General features: G+C 37.3%; 1 protein-coding gene across 1 annotated transcript; it reads right to left on the reverse strand.

The window, feature by feature from the left end:
* Positions 1 to 1,135: 1,135 nt before the first annotated feature.
* Positions 1,136 to 18,064, reverse strand: LOC133610722 (5'(3')-deoxyribonucleotidase, mitochondrial-like). Its single transcript, XM_061967268.2, has 5 exons — positions 13,241 to 18,064; positions 10,810 to 10,910; positions 5,216 to 5,276; positions 5,015 to 5,129; positions 1,136 to 1,784 (listed from the first exon to the last, which is right to left on the reverse strand). Exons 1-5 carry the CDS (start codon positions 13,487 to 13,489, stop codon positions 1,645 to 1,647), a joined length of 666 nt encoding a protein of 221 aa, XP_061823252.1. The 5' UTR covers positions 13,490 to 18,064; the 3' UTR covers positions 1,136 to 1,644.
* Positions 18,065 to 20,710: the final 2,646 nt, after the last annotated feature.

Consider the following 20,710-nt stretch of genomic DNA (forward strand, 5'->3'; position numbering starts at 1 on the left):
AATGTATCATGCACTCTAACACAGAATCTACAATCTATACAGACACATTTATATACATTCTGAGACCTTGTGGTGTTATGTCTGGCTATGTGAAAGTTAGTGTCTGGAATGAATCAGAAAAACAATTAATGTATAACATTTTTTTAAATGTTTAAAGAAATATTTTATGAACAAATACATTGCTAAAACGTTTTGGAAAACTAACGTCAAAAGATAACACTTTTTTTCCCCATTGTTATTATTGTATAGGAAATGCTTGAAAATTAGCAATAGGCATAACATAATAATATAGTTACTACATAATATATAAAAAACAACGCACACATCAAAATTCATTTTCACTAGATCAAATTCAAGAGTGAAAACTTGTATATTATTATTATACCAGTACATATGTAATCATTTTGAGAATTTCCAAATTTCTCAATAAGTTGATGATTGCAGCGTCTTCGATAGTTCTATTTTAGTGAAAAACTTTAATATTTCACAATATTCTTATTTACTGAGATGCACCTGTATTCTTTTTTTTTTATATTTCTCTTTCAAATTATGTGATTGTCAAAATTGATTTGGCATTTGAGTACATTTTCTATTTAAGAAGGAATCCAGACAAACTAAACCACAGAACGGCCAAAAGTGTACACCAGACATTTATTTTACACCGCCTTCTCTGTAAATACGTTTTTGACAGGCAAACAACATGGCTGAATAAACACAAACAAATGTTTGCAATGTGAAGGTACTTTATCGATCCATTGTAAATCGTAAATCACAGTTCTTGTAATCTTACAGTACTTATTTTTCTACATACAATTCAAAAACAATAAGTAAACTCAATTAAAAAACAAGGAGTTGTGAGTGTCTGTGTAAAAAGTACATGGAAGCAAAAACTGCAAAATGTTTTTTGCAAGCAAAAAAACTTTTTTTTTTAATTGAATCACCGCATATTTAACATCATTAGTACATTAAACCATGATCTTTAATAAAATCAGCCAAATTTCATTGGCTGATTCTAAATTAACACGTGCATTAGTGTATGCAACTATATTTGTTATACTTCTTTTTCAAAATAAGTAAAATGCATAGATTATTTTAAAACAATGATAAAAATGAGCACTAAAAGGATTTTTTTTTTTTTTTTTTTTTTTTTTTTTTTTTAAAGAAAAACCTATTTGAACACTGACTATATCACACCTAATTCTAGTTATCTAATTGCCCAGTATTGCACGTACAGTATCTGGTCTGTAAATGGTAGGCAACCATTGGTGACTAATCGAGTGTGGAGAGGAAGTGTTTGTTGGCTCATTTACGCACCTATGCACAAAAAGTAAAATCAGTTGAAATTGAACACACGTGTGCCAATGAGAGGATACATTTCACATTTACAGCTAACATTAGGTTCAGTCTGCACTTTGTTTGGGATCAAAACATGCTTCAGTCTCACAGCGCCTCCTTGTGGTCAAATAAGGCTAAGACACCTCAACTAGAGTGGTTTGTTTGACTTCTGGATTTACCGTCAAGTGTTTCTTTGGATCAGTGAATGATTTCCTCTATGAGCACCTGCAGCCGAATAAAAGGCAATACAGCTGGTGATGTGATCTTAATTGCATTTGGGATGCCTTAGCTTGTAACTGAAGCCGTACGTCACTTTCTTTTGCCCTCCAGGATGGCCTGCCAGTCATCAGACCACGACTGAAGGCGCCTCTGCGGAGGACTGACAGAAAGGTGCTTGTTGTGACAGGCGGTGAACAAAACGTGATCCCACGTGGGTTTGGGCTCCACACCTGCACAAGAGATGTGATTGACATGAAATATTATACACTAGAAGCATGCAGCAGCCTTGGTCCACATAGTGCACTGCCCACACAGTGTTGTTGTAGACAGACAGTAACACCATGTAGCAGCTGTCTAAGGAGGTGATGGTGAATCAGAGAAAAACACCCACAAAGCATTACACAATATTTTTTATGAAATAATAATTTTGTTTCGGTTGCATATAAAGTATGACTGTCAAAAAAAAGGTTTTTGAATGAATCACAATTCTTATTCATAACTATCTAAAAATCTTTTTTTTTTTTTTATCTTTCCTGTCCAGCCACTTGGGCAAATTATATTGTTGATGTAAATGCAAATATCTGCTGTACAGATGTATTTTACAAAAAAGTGTGTGATACTTCTCATCTGCCTTAATTATATTTAACTTTATTAAATGTTTGGGTAGAATTTTATTAAAATAAAACCAGTTTTTCTTTTAAGTAATATAAACTTTTTTCACAGCTGTTTATCTATTTTATGGATGAATGTAGTTTATCATAGAACTGGCACCCAATGCTATTAAAAAGTATTGATTTTGAATCGATAATCATTTTGAATTGAATCGTTACGCTGAGGAATTGAATCGTGTGGTGCCCAAAGATGCACAGCCCATATATACAGCGTTACCTTATCTTATGGATACCAGCTGTCTCTGTGCTTTTTGTTATGCTCTAAGTTGCGAGCATACAGTCGCGATCAAAAGTTTACTTACACTTGTAAAGAACATAATGTCATGGCTGTCTTGAGTTTCCAATCATTTCTACAACTCTTACTTTATTGTGATAGAGTGATTGGAGCACATACTTGTTGGTCACAAAAAACATTCATGAAGTTTGGTTCTTTTATTAAACTATTATGAGTCTACTGAAAATGTGACCAAATCTGCTGGGTCAAAAGTATACATACAGCAATGTTAATATTTGGTTACATGTCCCTTGGCAAGTTTCACTGCAATAAGACCACAGAACTTTCCTCCAGAAGGTCTTATCTGTGTCCATGTCATGTCAGATGAAACAAAAATTGAGCTGTTTGGCCACAATACTCAGCAATGTGTTTGGAGGAGAAAAGGTGAGGTCTTTAATCCCAGGAACACCGAGCCCACTGTCAAGCATGGTGGTGGTAGTTCTATGCTCTGTGCCTGTTTGCTGCCAATGGAACTGGTGCTTTAAAAGGTACAATGAAAAAGGAGAATTACCTCAAAATTCTTCAGGACAACTTAAAATCATCAGCCCGGAGGTTGGGTCTTGGGTGCAGTTGGGTGTTCCAACAGGTAAATGACCCCAAACACACATCATAAGTGCTAAAGGAATGGCTAAATCAGGCTAGAATTAAGGTTTTAGAATGGCCTTCCCAAAGTCCTGACTTAAATGTGTGGACAATGCTGAAGAAACAAGACCATGTGAGAAAACCAACACATTTAGCTGAACTGTATCAATTTTGGCAAGAGGAGTGGTCAAAAATTCAACCAGAAGCTTACCAGAAGCTTGTGGATGGCTACCAAAAGCACCTTATTTCAGTGAAACTTGCCAAGGAACATGTAACCAAATATTAACATTGCTGTATGTAAACTTTTGACCGAGCAGATTTAGTCACATTTTCAGTAGACCCATAATAATTTCATAAAAGAACCAAACTTCATGAATGTTTTTTGTGACCAACAAGTATGTGCTCCAATCACTCTATCACAAAAAAATAAGAGTTGTACAAAGTATTGGAAACTCAAGACAGCCATGACATTATGTTCTTCACAAGTGTATGTAAACTTTTGATCGCGACTGTAAATTGGAGTAATGAGCTTCCCCACCGCTAGCAATAATTGTCCACAGCCCACAGCCAGAGATCAACACAAACCTGCTCTCTAACCATCGAAACTGAGAACGTTAGAGAGAAGGACGACACCCACCGAATCAGAAACCCACTGTTAAAAACATGTCCTACCGTACAGCAGACCGTCAACCTGCACCACATTAAAGTAGAATTCAACCTCCACACAGCAAACATTTATCCATGGAATATGGAATAGCTGCCAAATGGTCTGCCCGGCGTGTTTCACTTCGCTCTTTTCTTCTGACTCTACAAACTGGATAATCAAGCATTAGCCTTAGTCACTGGGTCTTATGCAGACATAAATGTTGGTTGCTGCCAACTCTGACCTCTCCGACCCTTCACTCAAAGACGTCCGTGGGCAACATAAACAAAGACAACAGTTCCTTTTGTTACACGACGGAGAAGCAGGTCCAAGTTGACACCGCATTGTCCACTTCCCAAGATAAATGCTGTAAAATATTATTACATTATGTCATAAAACTACTATGGTTGTAGTACTTTCTATTGTATTGATTTTGAAACAATATTGTTTTCTTTTCAAAGAGGCATGTTATGTGTTAAAATAGTTTTTTGGGGTGGAGGGGCCAAGCACAAATTAAATTGATTTAAATTCATTTCAATGGGTGGTGCTGATTTGTGTTACAAGCTCGGTCATAGAACTAATTGAGCTTTTGTACTGTACTGTACTGTATGCAAACACATTTTCATAAGTAGGACATTTACACACCAATATTTACATTACGACGTTACATCATTGCTCTTTTCTGGCTGAACATATTACCGGTACACACAAAGGAAGACTATAAGGTAAGTAATTTAAATATTATGTTGATATTGTTAAACTGTTAATAGCACCCATTCATATAGTATCTATGTAATCTATTCCATCCATCCATCCATTTTCTACCGCTTATTCCCTTTGCAGTCGTGGGGGGCGCTGAGCATATCTCAGCTACAATCGGGCGGAAGGCGGGGTACACCCTGGACAAGTCGCCACCTCATCACAGGGCCAACACAGATAGACAGACAACATTCACACTCACATTCACACACTAGGGCCAATCTATAATCAACACAAATTCTTTATTAAATGTACAGTTAATACATGTGATTGGTATCGATATTGGTATCGATACATATCAAACATAGTATTACTGTGATTAGTGGTACTAGTATAACGTTTTGTTTTTAAAGTAGTATATTTTAAGTAGTAATTTTGATAGTAGATAGCAGACCCATATCTCAACTGCGTTTAATTATACTACTACACTTTAATAGTTTTTTAATCCCTTGTCGCGCCACATGAAATGAGCCTTTTAAAGGTGTGATACAATCGGGCTCTAAATAGATGAAACCAAACCGAGATTCATACCTAAAATGTCAGGCTTATCGTCTATAAGGATGTCTCCGCTGACCACCGTCTTGTCTCTGGTCAGGATAACCTGCTCCAGGAATTCTTGTCCCAAATGCTTTTCTACCCACGCATACTGGGAAAAAAGGAAGAAAAAAAACACAATGACAACCTGTAATGCTTCCTAGAGTGAACATGTCACTGATGAGCAAGAGAGCGTACCTTTTCATAAGGGCAGTGCTTGAAATGCTTGATAGGGCTGGTGCAGATAAAGACGTCTGTACTGTGTTGGAATGGAAAATAGGGGGAAATTACACAAACACAATTAATATTTTCTCATTTTAGTGATGTCAAGTGATTTGATTGCTGTACCATAGCAATGTACTTTACAGTATAGGGCAATTTGACTCAACAGATGTCAAAGTAAATGTTACGAGGCCATTGCGTGACAACCTTCCTGCCAAAAATAATCTCCAAAATTCATTACTCATGCAGGTGGCAGCTAGAATATGCATCCTGCTATTGACCTAAAATGTTATAATAGTAATTTAGTAGGCACTCAGCTGGTGTGGAAAAAATCCTACAATATAGTTTATATAGATATGTAACGATATAAAAATCTCATATCACAGTTTCCCTCGTTTTCATGTGGGTTTTTTTTGCCTTTTGGTTCGAGCCCCTTCGGGACCGCGCAACAAGGGGTGACACGTTTGTGACTTCTTTGCGACTTTTTGGAGCGTTTTTGTGGACTTTTCGCTCTCCCTCGGGTAGTCTTTTGACCATGGCCATATTTGCACCAGAGAGCAGCTGCTGGCTCTCTGCTCTTCACGTGAAGAGGCCGAAGGAGATGCGAAAAAAGAGACGGTGCCGCGGAGCTGGCGTTGAGCATCAGGATGGACGAGCTTCACGGAGCCCTGGCAGAGTGACCATGGATTGGACACCTTAGTATCCCGAAACAGATTCTCACTTATCCATGCAGACCGGACATTGGTTGAGAGCTAGTGCGCAGCCTAGGTTGGAGTCGGCTCTCTTTGTTGCTTTGTTGGGTCTGTTTCTGCCTCTGGCTGTGCTGACCTCGACCCCAACAGACAATTGCCTGGAGAATCAAAGAGGCCACTTTCCTTGGGGGGAAGGGGACCTATGACGATTTTCTTCTTTTCTGAAGTATAAATGTAACAGTGTTGGATACTCATGTAAAACAATGCCTAAATGTCAAATCATAAAGTACATGCTTTTGGTTTCAGATGCCTGGAGTCTTTTTTTAACAATGGGCCATTTGTGAAATCACAGATTGCCGGACGTACTTATGTGGGCATCCTTGTATCTGCTGTCGGCCAGCCTCCTCCCCTTCTGTTGAGCCTAAACTTAGTCTGCAGTCTGAGCCTGCTCTGATGTATATAAAATAATACTTGTGTGTTTATTTGTCCACGACATTTGACATGGGACTGTTTTGTCAACCTAGACCAGTAAGTATGAAGTAGGGATGTAACGATAAATGGTATAATGATATACTATGGTAAAATTCCCGACGGTAAGTAATACCGTTTAATGTTGCTAGAAACAGAGTCGCGCACTAGTGTTGTTTGCCGTGAAAATCATGGCGGAATATAACTACACTGACTTTACTACGAAGATTTCCCCTCGGAGTAAACAGAGTGGAGTGCTTGGTTTAACTTCATTTTCCGCAGCTTCATTTCCGTGGAGTCTCAGCATGCGTTTAAGAGGGCACTGCTGTTTTTAGATGGCGACAGGTGTGGACAATATTGGAGACAGATGCATTTGTCTCACACTAAAAGTATAGAGCGAATGAGAAAACTATTTGATGTTGCTTTTATTTTCTCAATACAGCATCCATCAGCTGCTGTGACTGAGAGCTATTGATGTGAGGAAGCATGCAGCAGGCGATGTGTTGGGAATGTTGCCACAACTTGTTTATAAAGTCTTTAGTTTGTTTACTGGGATGGTCACTTGTCTTTTATTCAACTGCAAACTATATCAGAGTTCGAATGACATAAATACGAGCTAAAATGTTTTGTCATCTCATCGAATTGAACGCAGGCTGTGAAGATTGTGTATTCGATGTGAGAGGTATCACTCTTGTTTATTTTTGTTGGCCAAACTGTTGCACTGAACCAAAAGGAGGTGTTGGAGAAGAACAAAGCTTGCTTATTAGACTTTATCTTTATTAGCCAAACTGCTTTGAGTTTTGTGTTGATATTAAAAAGTAAACACCATGTTTTTTTACATTACTTATGGTTTTTATTTTATTTTAAAGTTATTACTTTAAAAACCATTCATGTGACATAGCATTTTGTTAATGTTTTATTGTGTACAGTTCATTCCTATACAACATATTTCTGCTCCAACTGTACTGATACAGCATGTACATGTACATACATTAGTACATGTACATAACTTAAAAAACTGTCTCTCTCAATAATATACAGATAAAGCATCATGTAATGAGAAAGAGATGACACGTTGATATTAATGAACAAAAAAAAAACAAATATTTGTCTTTAAATATATGGATAACGTTTATCTACAGCCTTTTTATTAGACATTACAAATTACACGATGGCGTCGCGTTCACACCCCACCTAAACTCTGTTTTACCTAACATAATTATTAATTGTGATTTTAATATTGATAAAAAATAATCCTAATTATTATTTTGGCAATAATCGTGCAGTCCTATGTATAAGACTAGATCTCATACATGAACACTATTTTTATCTATATGAACAAAAAGTGCAGTTACCGTATCTTAAGGCCATCAGGTGCCATCTTTCAAAATTCTTACATTGGTTTTCATTTTTGTATCTCTCATGTCCATAAAGTGCTATCTTGCATAATTTTTACATTTATTTTATTTATTGATGTTTAGTTTTTTTTGCCATATTACTTTGTGTTGTTTTCATATGCACATTAAATTGTTACTTGAGGTCCATCAAACAGTGTTTTTATCTACAGTGTTTTCTCTACAAAGAAAATAATTTTGAATGTGTTGTTTGTGTTTTTTAAATAAAACTTGGTTACAAGATTTCAGTACAAGTACTTTAAAAAAAATTTGAGCACATTTAAAAATACTGTGATAATGATAACCATGATAATTTTAGTCACAATAACCGTGATGAAAAATGGCAACATTATCACTTTGTTTGAGGAAGCAAAAGAGAAGCAGGATAAAATATCATCTCACTTTATTGTGGCATGCGCACAATAACACCGACATGCAATGTGAAGTGACATCAATCTATTGATCTTTAATTGGGCAGGTGCACCTAAAGTTGTGACCAGTGATTCTATGTAATGTTTATGGATTTTATTTTTGACCGTGTCTTGTGAAGAGAAATATTAAAGATATACAGTATAGTTAACATTTAAAAAAAAATATTTCTGATATTTTTGGAGCGGGTGGGGTGTGCAGGGTTTCAATCTAAAAGGTCACCTCCACACACATAGAAAGTCGGTTATAAATGTGACTGTGGAACACCATATATGCAAAATTTACACTAAAGCAAATAAAAAGTAAAAAAAACAGAGCTTTGACAGGCTATGTAAAAAAGGACCAGTATCAGCCCCTACTAACTTACCAATAAACAAGCCAAGACAGCACCTATGGACTATGCACTTTGTAAGCATATTAGGGCTGTCAAACGATTACCGTATTTTTGGAACTATACGTCGCAGTTTTTTTCATAGTTTGCGACTTATACTCAGGAGCGACTTATGTGTGAAATTATTAACACATTACCGTAAAATATCTAATAATATTATTTAGCTCATTCATGTAAGAGACTAGACGTATAAGATTTCATGGGATTTAGCGATTAGGAGTAACAGATTGTTTGGTAAACGTATTACATGTTCTATATGTTATAGTTATTTGAATGACTCTTACCATAATATGTCACGTTAACATACCAAGCACGTTCTCAGTTGGTTATTTATGCCTCATATAACGTACACTTATTCAGCCTGTTGTTCACTATTCTTTATTTATTTTAAATTGCCTTTCAAATGTCTAAATTTGGTATAGGGTTTTATCAAATAAATTTCTCCAAAAAATGCGACTTATACTCCAGTGCGACTTACATATGTTTTTTCCTTCTTTATTATGCATTTTCGGCCGGTGCGACTTATACTCCGGAGCGACTTATACTCCGAAAAATACGGTAAATTATTTAATCGCGATTAATCACATTTGTTTACAATTAACTTTAAATTCATTGCAATAATCGCAGATAGATATAATTTTTCATCATTAATAAGTGTACCATAGACAGATAATTTTCGAGTTTTTTAAAACTATGATTGGACAATTTGTTTGCTTTAATTACATATTTATTTTACATTAACAACTGAACACAAAATGGAAATAAACACACTTTTAATGGCAATAAAGACAATTATTTGCAGTGTGTTGATGTATACCAGGCAGAAATTAAATTTCTGCTGTAGGAGCAATTGCATTCAGAGGAGAGGAGCTACACCATGCTTAGATACCAGTTGCACATATATATAACACAAAATGCGGATTGTTACAATCATGGTTTGATTGTAAAGACGTTTAGTAATGTAATCTCTAACATTTTTAACTGAATAAATGCTTCTGATTTTCTGTACATTACGTGTTGTAAAAGTTAACGGTAATCATATCACCGCATTGCAATGTCGTAACCTTCTCTACTTATTAATAAAGTCCAATATTCAGCCAGCTAAACAGTCTGTAATTGAGGACTATCAAAGAATATACACAATATTTCAGCCTGCCAGAAAATTTCCCTCCCATATTCCTCAATTGATGTTCTTGCATTTATTTAGGAAAAAGTATCACAGATTCTATTACAAAACATATTTGACAAAACGTTATTGTAATTTCAGACATTTTTCATTTTGGTTTGTGTATTTGGACTAGTAGCACTATTTTTTTGAAATCAGAAATGCATGATTGGTTTAGAAGAGGTGGCATGTTTTTAAGACAGACCTGAATGTTGGCAATAAAAACGTGCCTTTCAACTTTCTGCTTACCGGCTTTCATTTCTGCTCAGCTTTGTATCCCGTTTTACTAACCAGTTACAGTAAAAATCCACATTTTATGTTATGAATGCATTAAAGTGTAATCTAAACACAGAAGTGAAGCTCCACTGCTCTGAATGCAAGTGCTCCAGCAAGCATTTGCTGCAGTGATGACAGCTCACGGCAATCTTGGATGAAAATAGTCTTGTCTTGTCAGGCGAATGACTTGCCAGGGCTTTGGACCTGGGCTTTCCATAATGTACACTTTTCTTTGTCCATTTGTACTTGCTATTTTTCCCCCCGCTTGTGGCTCATCAGTAACTGAACGCAACTATATTTTCCCACCCTACGGAGTGGACTGAGGGTCAGACATGACGCATGCATATTAATTACACGTCAAGAAAATTAGCGCCATTAAAGGAAATTATAGTTAACTCGTTAATATTGTGTTACCTTTGACAGCCCTAATGCATATACAAGTGGCCTAGTGGTTAGAGTGTCCGTCCTGAGATCGGTAGGTTGGGAGTTCAAATCCCGGCCGAGTCATACCAAAGACTTTAAAAATGGGACCCATTACCTCCCTGCTTGGCACTCAGCATCAAGGGTTGGAATTGGGGGTTAAATCACCAAAATGATTCCCGGGCGCAGCCACCGCTGCTGCCCACTGCTCCCCTCACCTCCCAGGGGGTGATCAAGGGTGATGGGTCAAATGCAGAGAATAATTTCGCCACACCTAGTGTGTGTGTGACAATCATTGGTACTTTAACTTTAACTTTAACTTATGTTCAACCTACTTGTCCATGTTGGACATCTGCTTCAGTGCTTCAACGCCGCCTGGGAGGGGCTCCAGGTCTATAAAGAAGTCCTTGGACTCCCATATACTGATGGCTTTCTCCTGGAGATAAAAAACATGTTATGATCAAAAGGAACACACACAGCACATGCAGACAACTATGTGCTTATTATGAAACATTCCAAAGGTGAGGTGATACAGTTAAACCTGGTGTGTAAAACTCGTTTTTATTGAGGGCCACATCGCAGTTATGGCTGCCCGCAAAGGGCTTGTGTAATAGTGAATATATTTGAATCATATTAATTTTCATGTATAATGGCCTCATGATATTAATACAAGATAATTGCCTATTTATTAGATTTTTTTTATTTTATTTTTTTGATAGGTACATGCAATTTTTCTGTCACAATTGAAAGATTGAATACGTTTAGTCAGAAAGATTAATTACTTTATTGACGCACATTATTGTAAGGATTTTGTGGAAAACATAAAATCATTACCTGCTTTGTTAGCCACCTCGTACTGACATGTTCCACATGTCTTGCATACAATCACGTATCAGCAAACACATTCATCCATACAAGTGTACACAATCACACACTTACAAATGCACACCCACATCACACAAAACACGGCACACTGCTAAAGCGTAATCTATATTTACCATAACAATGTAAAAGGTTAATATAGCCCACTCCACTCTATTACCCACTCTTTTTCTCCTTTCTTTAGTAATCCAATAATGAATTACATTTGTGTGTTGTTGAATTTGAAGCGATCGTAATGTTGATAATAGACGTACATTTTGTTATTCATAATCAATATTGTTATTTATTTTGGTACAGTATTATCATTGTTTCAGTTGTTGTGCAATAATGACCATATGTTAATAACTCTATCTACTTCACTTATTAGCTTTTCTTTAAAATGTCTGGTATCATATTTGTATATATCGTATTTGCTAATGTAGTTCTGTTGTTTTTGTTTTTCTCTCTGTGTTGTCCCCACAGTCTTCTTTTTTCTCTTATTTCTATCCCCTCCTGCTCCAGTCCTAAATATACCCAAACATTTAATAAAGTCAAATACAATTAAGGCAAGAATAGAAATACCCCACACTTATATTATGAAAAGTAAACCTGTACAGCAAATATGGGCATCTACATCAACAATATGATTTGTTTGAGTGGCTGGGCAGGACATATTTAATTAATTCCTAAACTAGCTGTAGTTGTTAGTTCAGTTCAGTTCAGTTTCAGTTTATTTCGAACATGCATACGATACAATGTAATGCATCACATATTTCCAGTTGTTTCATTACAGCCCGTCCGAAAAGGAGTAGGAAGAAGCTTATTTAATTCTACCCCTTTTCATACCATAGTAATTTTATCCCATGTATTTGTTCTCTGTAACAGAACAGTGAATAAATACATAATAAATAGATAAAATACCATAGTAAGTAAACAGATATAGTACATACAACATTTCTTAGTTAAAAGTTTGTTTTTTGTTTTTTAAAGCATGTCACAATTATGCTGTGTTGGAGGGGTGCAGAGGTTGGGGGGTCAAGCACAAATTAAATTGATTTCAATTAATTTCAGTGGAAGACATTAATTTGCGATACGAGGGTTTTGAATTCCACCACAGAACCAATTAAGCTCGTAAGTTGAGGTATTGCTGTATATGCATACATACACTATATTGCCAAAAGTAGTTGGCCACCCATCCAAATGATCAGAATCAGGTGTCCTAATCACTTGGAGGAATGATGGTGTGGGGTTGTTTTTCAGGAGTCGGGCTTGGCCCCTTAGTTCCAGTGAAATGTATTTTGAATGCTCCAGGATACCAAAACATTTTGGACAATTCCATGCTCCCAACCTTGTGGGGACAGTTTGGAGCGGGCCCCTTCCTCTTTCAACATGACTGTGCACCAGTGCACAAAGCAAGGTCCATAAAGACATGGATGACAGTGTCTGGTGTGGATTAACTTGACTTGCCTGCACAGAGTCCTGACCTGAACCCGATTGAACATCTTTGGGATGAATTAGAATGGAGACTGAGAGCCAGGCCTTCTCGACCAACATCAGTGTGTGACGTCACCAATGCGCTTTTGGAAGAATGGTCGAAAATTCCTATAAACACACTCCGCAATCTTGTGGACAGCCTTCCCAGAAGAGTTGAAGCTGTAATAGCTGCAAAAGGTGGACTGACATCATTTTGAACCCTATTGGTTAGGAATGGGATGGCACTTCAAGTTCATCTGTGAGTCAAGGCAGGTGGCCAAATCATTTTGGCAATATAGTGTATGTCAAATATTAGATTTTTAGCATTATCCTGAAATGTCACCAAAAAAGGTAACTTTCTGAGTAGTGTGCATGTGCAGACATTGTTTTAAATACCAACAGATACATTAATTAACGTAGTAGAATACTCACAGAAAGATCACTCCTGAGTCTTCCATACTGGGTGGACACCCAGAACCCTCTCCTGTCCTCCAGGGAGATGTAGGGCTCATCCGGATACCTCGCCCGGTATTTACTCAAGAACCCGCCCTCAAAGTCGGCCAGGACGCCGTCCATGTCAACCAACACCCGCAGTCTCTTACCAGTAGGCGAGTGGAAGGAGTCACGGAGTAACGCGAGTCCTTTTCCCAGGAGCAGGCGGCTTGTGCTCGGCGGCAACATGGTGGTGGACTCGGGCACCACCGGTCAATTCTCTCCAAGAAAAAGTCCGCATGAAAGGCGAAAAGTGTTTTTTTATTTTTCGCGCGTTACACGTCTCAGGTTGACGTTGTGTCTCACTGTGAACGTTATCATTCGCACGGCTCCAACGCTAACTTGACGTTAGCTTTGAAGCTAGTTGCTAGCTAAGCGCTAACTGAGGGTACTGCAGCCAAGAGGTCAAATGTGACGGGAAAATAGTATGTTGGGGTGTGTTTCAGCCATTTGTTGGCGTGTATTTTTTTTTTTTAAACGACTTTGTAATTCTGGCAACCTTTTAGAAAATGCTTGTTTGAGGTGCCAAAGGGAAAGCCCACAGTAGTAGAATACTACACTACTGCGGTGCCAAATGTAAACACCTTGGCTCAGCTCAACTAGAAGGAACAAACTGTACAGTAAGGGTGGGCGGATCGATCCAAATATCGATCAATACCAAGGGTAATATCAGGATTAGATCGATACTAGTATGATGAGATCGATATTTTTCAGCTGTTTATTTTCTAAAATATCGGTGTGTGTGTGTGTGTTTTGTTAATAGTGTTTACATATTGTTTACACACACAGGATGGCTTCTGTGGCATACGTGAAATGATTTGAATGATAGCCAGTTGTCGTATTTGTATGTGTTTACTTATTATTCAATTACTTTTTATGATACTCGAAATGTTTTCACCAAGTACAACCTCAACAAAAAACACCAAAATTAACAACATTAAAATACAGTAGTGTAGTAGGCCAAAGTATTCATTAAAAACAAGGCATACGTTTTATTTAACATGCATTTGTACTATTTTGGCCACACACAATGCACAAACATCATCAACAATGATATTGCATATACAATACATATTTACAGACTTCTTTAGTGTACTACTAGATAAAAGTCCACGTGCCACAGTTTCAGAATCACTGCTTTAGTGATTTTATTTTGCTTACTGTATTTGTTGTTGATTGCATTTTCTTGTACTATAGTATTTGTATACATTGTTAAATTGTACTCTGTTTCAGATATGTGTGAATTGTGCAAATCAATGTAACCACTTGATGTTATGTAATGTCACCTATGGACACAAGCCAAATTAAAATGAATGACAATTATGCACGGTGCAACAGGGGTTAGTGCATGTGCCTCACAATACAAAGGTCCTGAGTAGTCCTGAGTTCAATCCCAGGCTCGGGATCTTTCTGTGTAGAGTTTGCATGTTCTCCCTGTGACTGCGTGGGTTCCCTCCGGGTACTCTGGCTTCCTCCCACTTCCAAAGACATGCACCTGGGGATAGGATGATTGGCAACACTAAATTGGCCCTAGTGTGTGAATGTGAGTGTGAATGTTGTCTGTCTATCTGTGTTGGCCCTGCGATGAAGTGGCGACTTGTCCAGGGTGTACCCCGCCTCCCGCCCGAATGCAGCTGAGATAGGCTCCAGTACCCCCCGCAACCCCTAAAGTGACAAGCGGTAGAAAATGGATGTATGGATGGACATTTAACCAATCATAATTTTTGTTTGTTTTATTTTTGCTTATTTTGCACTATAGGAGTGTTGCATATGACGTCACATCCGTTTTTCTTCGCGGCTAGGGAGGCGGACAGTTGGAGACGGAGAGACTAACAAACTTTGTATGTCAGAAACTGACATTTGGGCTTTAGTTTTATTGTTTGGTTTTTAATGTTTTATTGTTTTGTTTTTAATGTTTTGTATTGTGTTTTTATATGTTTAATGGATCTTAAAGTCTTCAATAAAGATTGATGATGATGATGAAACTACAAACAAACATCAAGTATAAACTTTTGCACGATGTGGATAGACAGTAGGAGAGGAGTGGAAGGGATGGCTGAATCTTCAGCAGTAAGAGGACGTGGAAAAACATGGAGAGGTGTGGGAGATAAACATCTGACTGCTTTGTGAATGGGGTTATGGAAAACATTTGTCCTGGGCATGATGTTAAAGTGCATCTGGCAGTGGAGGCTCCTCTAAGGGGTCTTGGGGCACTAGGAGGTGAACCCCTTGACTACTGTGACCCCAGGTGGCCCTTGGCAATGGCCTAGTATACCTGACTGTCCCCTAGCCAGGGATACGGTGAAGACCTCAACGGCGGAGCAGGCGGAAGACGGTAGATGTAAGAACCACCACAACGGCTGCTATGGCGGAAGAAGGCCCCCCCATATCCATGTGGGCCCAGTTATGGGGAAATAACAACCCAAGACCTTAACGATGGAACAGGCGGAGGATGATTGCTAACCCTATAGAGCGTCACAACGGCTGGGATGGCGGATGAAGGCTGCAGTAGAAAAGGGTCCCCAGTCGTCTTGGACTCCATGCCACTGGACCCTGACCCGGATCTGTCAAGGATCGTGTGGTGACTGTCTGTGCACCAGTCTCCCCACGTTAAACAAAGTCACGCACAGGCATCCTCCATAAAGGGATGCCACCTACCAGGAGGATTGTCATACTCACTTCGATGATTATGGAAAAAAGAAAATGCAGGTACAAATTAATCAGGATCCGTCCAGACAACATGAGGTGAGAAATGGGACACCACAAGGTAGTGTTATAAGTCCACTGCTGTTTAATATTATGAACAATGATATATTTGTTTAAATACCACAAGATATAGGGAGGTCACTGTTTGCTAATGATGGGGCTTTGTGGAAGAGGGGAAGAAATATGGGACATGTTTTGAAAATGCAAAGAGCGATTGATGAGGTGGTGGAGTGGGGGGAATAATTGGGGATTCCGATTTTCAGTGGAGAAAACAAAGACTATTGTTCAGCAGCAAAATCATTAATCAAAAAGTTGGATGTTGTGCAAGCGCAAGCGTTAAGAGTGTGCAATGGTGCTTTTAAAACTTCACCAGTGTCAGCACTTCTAGTGGAGATGGGACAAATGCCATTAAATATCTGAAACATTAATAAAGAAATATTGGACACGTCTGCAGGGACATGATGATTCACACTCAACTATGGTTGTGCTGGAGGAGTGCTGGGAGAGTGGGAGGAGTCAAAGGGTTATGTTCAGGGAAATATGCAATAACGCGGCTAGAGAAATTGGAATATTTGATACAAAGACAAGCCCAACGGTGGCTTACCCAGTGATAGTTCCATGTACTGTATGCTGGTAAGGCCAGAAATAGATTGGCACTTATTAAAAAAAAAAAAAAAAAAAAGAATGTAGATAACGTAAGCGAATTCAATGAGCACATAATAAATAAGTACGGAAATTTCACATTGGTATATACCAGGGGTCGGCAACCCAAAATGTTGAAAGAGCCATATTGGACCAAAAATACAAAAACAAATCGGTCTGGAGCAGCAAAAAAAATTAAAAGCCATATTACATACAGATAGTGTGTCATGAGATATAAATTGAAATAAGAGGACTTAAAGGAAACTAAATGACCTCAAATATATCTACAAATGAGGCATATTGATGCAATGTGTACATATAGCTAGCCTAAATAGCATGTTAGCATCGATTAGCTTGCAGTCATGCAGTGACCAAATATGCCCGATTAGCACTCCACACAAGTCAATAACATCAACACAACTCACCTTTGTGCATTCATGCACAACGTTAAAAGTTTGGTGGACAAAATGAGACAGAAAAAGAAGTGGCATAAAACACGTCCTAGAAAGTTATACATGTAAACCAGCGTTTCTCAAAGTGTGGGGCGCGCCCCACTGGTGGGGAATAGAGACATGACAGGTGGGGCGCGAGGAACGGGAGGAAATTTCACTTTAAATTGTATTTTTAATTATTATATTCTTAGATTATTTTTTTTTACTATGCTTTCATTTTCTATACACACTGTAAATCACTTTGTGATTCTGTCTGTGAAATCCGCTATATAAATAAATGGAAATTACCGGTACTCATTTTTACTGTAGGCTTTATATTTCTCGGTACGAGCGAAAGTTTGACAGCCATAGCAACAGTAACTAATGGGGGCAGGGCTAAGCGGAACAAACTTTCGCGCAGATGGGTAGCAGGCTAATGTGTGGACCACAATTACACAAATATATTCATTTGTGACTCGCACCTCAAAGGTCGTTGAGCCAGAGCCAGCGCCTGCAGAGAAACAAAAATCTGACGGGCACACACTGTGTCATTCACCGGGAAGCACTCGCGTCAAGGCAGCTCAGCCCCGAACTCAATGAGGTTTTAACAGATGTTGTGAGCGCGGTAAATTTGATCAAAACACGACCACTGAAAGTGCGACTGTTCTCTGCACTGTGTGAGGAAATGGGGGCTGATCATACAGCCGTGCTGTTTCACAGTGAAGCAAGGTGGCTCTCCTGGGGCAAAGTGCTGTCACTTGCCCTGTCTTGCCAAATGCATAGCTCCTCCTTTTTTTTTTTGCAAAGATTGCAAAGTGGCACTTTTATTTTATTTATTATTGAACTTGATGCAAGTTATTTGATTTATTATTGAACTTGATGCAAGTTATTTGATTTATTATTGAACTTGATGCAAGTTCTTACATTTTTTTTTATTTATTATTGAACTTGATGCAAGTTATAACACTTTTGTTTTATTTATTATTGAACTTGATGCAAGTTATAACACTTTTTTGATTTATTATTGAACGTGATGCAAGTTATAACACTTCTTTTGATTTATTATTGAACTTGATGCAAGTTATTTGATTTATTATTGAACTTGATGCAAGTTATAACACTTTTATTTGATTTATTATTGAACTTGATGCAAGTTCTAACATTTTTTTAAATTTATTATTGAACTTGATGCAAGTTATAACACTTTTGTTTTATTTATTATTGAACTTGATGCAAGTTATAACACTTTTTTGATTTATTATTGAACGTGATGCAAGTTATAACACTTCTTTTGATTTATTATTGAACTTGATGCAAGTTATTTGATTTATTATTGAACTTGATGCAAGTTATAACACTTTTATTTGATTTATTATTGAACTTGATGCAAGTTATGACACTTTTTTTGATTTATTATTGAACGTGATGCAAGTTATAACACTTTTTAAATTTATTTTTGAACTTGATGAAAGTTATAACACTTTTGTTTTATTTATTAAACTTGATGGAAGTTATTTTATTTATTATTGAACTTGATGTAAGTTATAACACTTTTTTGATTTATTATTGAACGTGATGCAAGTTATAACACTTGTTTTATTTATTATTGAACTTGATGCAAGTTAAAACACTTTTTTGATTTATTATTGAACGTGATGCAAGTTATAACACTTTTTTTTATTTATTATTGAACTTGATGCAAGTTATTTTATTTATTATTGAACTTGATGCAAGTTATAACACTTTTATTTGATTTATTATTTAACGTGATGCAAGTTATAACACTTTTTTTGATTTATTATTGAACGTGATGCAAGTTATAACACTTTTTTTTTTTTTTTTTAACTTGATGCAAGTTATAACACTTTTGTTTTATTTATTAAACTTGATGGAAGTTATTTTATTTATTATTGAACTTGATGCACGTTATAACACTTTTTTGATTTATTATTGAACGTGATGCAAGTTATAACACTTTTTTTATTTATTATTGAACTTGATGCAAGTTATTTGATTTATTATTGAACTTGATGCAAGTTATAACACTTTTTATTTATTTATTATTGAACGTGATGCAAGTTATAACACTTTTTTTGATTTATTATTGAACGTGATGCAAGTTTTAACACTTTTTTTGATTTATTATTGAACTTGATGCAAGTTATAACACTTTTGTTTTATTTATTGAACTTGATGGAAGTTATTTTATTTATTATTGAACTCGATGCAAGTTATACCAAAGCTGCACAGTTATTTTATTTATTATTGAACTTGATGTTATTTTATGTTATTGAGTTTGAATGTATACAACTTGATGTTCAATACATTTGAAAATGTTAAAGCTTGGCATTAGCGCTCTGTTGGGGCGATGGGGGCAGGTGGGGCTTGAAAACTCCCCCTTGTCCAAAGTGGGGGATGACAAAAAAAGTTTGAGAACCACTGATGTAAACAAACTACGGTGAGTTCAAGGACCGCCAAAATTAGTGGGACAAAACGGCGCTCGTCAAATACTCGAATGAGTGAAGCATGTTTAATACAAACAGTGTGCTTTATAACAATTAGGGAGGTTTGTGTCATGTTTGTCCTCCTACAGAAACCATATTAACACAAAAAATTTATTTTTTTCCCCTCATCTTTTTTCATACATTTTCAAAAAAGCTCCAGGGAGCCACTAGGGTGGCGCTAAAGAGCCGCATGTGGCTCTAGAGCCGCGGGTTGCCGACCCCCGGTATATACAGACGGGGCAAAGCAACCAGAGACGGGTGTGACTGGGTTTGGGGTAGCGGTGCCAACAAAAGGAATTGGGGTGAACAGAAGGACGTCAGACAAGGGGTGAACACGGTGGCATCGAAGTGGGTGGAGCTAACTAAGAAGGATAAAGTGTTGATTTTCACTGATTTCACTTCTGTTCTAACAAGTTTAATATCATTTCACACAGCCGTCAGAATATTTTATGGCAAGTGTTGCAAACATTCACAAACATAACAAATCAGAAAAGAAGGGTTCAGTTTTTGTGGGTATAGGAAAACAGGTGAGGGCACTATTAGAGTTTTTGAAGAGCACAGGGTTATATTATAGGATTTAAGGGATACTGGGGGTTAGGAAGAGGTGGGTTAAAAAGTAGAGCAGGTTTGTGTCGGTAACGGGTTAAATAAGTATTTAATTGTATTTTTTTTTGGTTTGTTTAATTTAAGTTTTTTGGGGATTTAGATTGTGCACTACTGTCTGACCCACACTCCGGAGCAGAAGGTGGCGGTAATGCACCAATAAGTTGGATGCCAACCGCTGTAAAACACGAAGAAGAACAAGTTCTTCGTGGCTTAATTCACACAATCGTCAAACAGCTTGAGCGTTTAAGACAAGTGAGGGTGAGTGTAGAGTTTGAGTGGAAAATGCCGTATTGCTGTTTTGTTTTTGGGTGTTCCAGTCGTTCAAATAGAGAGATAGGAAATAGCTTCTATAGAGTCCCAAAAGAAGTGGTTCATAAAGGTAATAACGTCAGCAAAAAACAAAAGTGCGTCAAAAGAAATGACTCTTAAAATATCACTTTCATCATCTTGTGGAATACAACCGGACCATGCTTGTGTCTGCAGCGATCACTTTGTAAAATGTTTGTTTAAACACTTGATTT

This window comes from Nerophis lumbriciformis, linkage group LG11 (assembly GCF_033978685.3).
Source record: "Nerophis lumbriciformis linkage group LG11, RoL_Nlum_v2.1, whole genome shotgun sequence".
Lineage (NCBI taxonomy): Eukaryota > Metazoa > Chordata > Actinopteri > Syngnathiformes > Syngnathidae > Nerophis > Nerophis lumbriciformis.

Coding starts and splice junctions, on each gene's coding strand:
- LOC133610722 (XM_061967268.2), bottom strand. CDS start 13,489: ATGTTGCCGCCGAGCACAAGCCGCCTGCTCCTGGGAAAAGGACTCGCG. Junction 5,130..5,215: donor AGCACTGCCCTTATGAAAAG/GTACGCTCTCTT, acceptor CTTTTTTCCCAG/TATGCGTGGGTAGAAAAGCA. Junction 1,785..5,014: donor CGATAAGCCTGACATTTTAG/GTATGAATCTCG, acceptor TCTCTTGTGCAG/GTGTGGAGCCCAAACCCACG.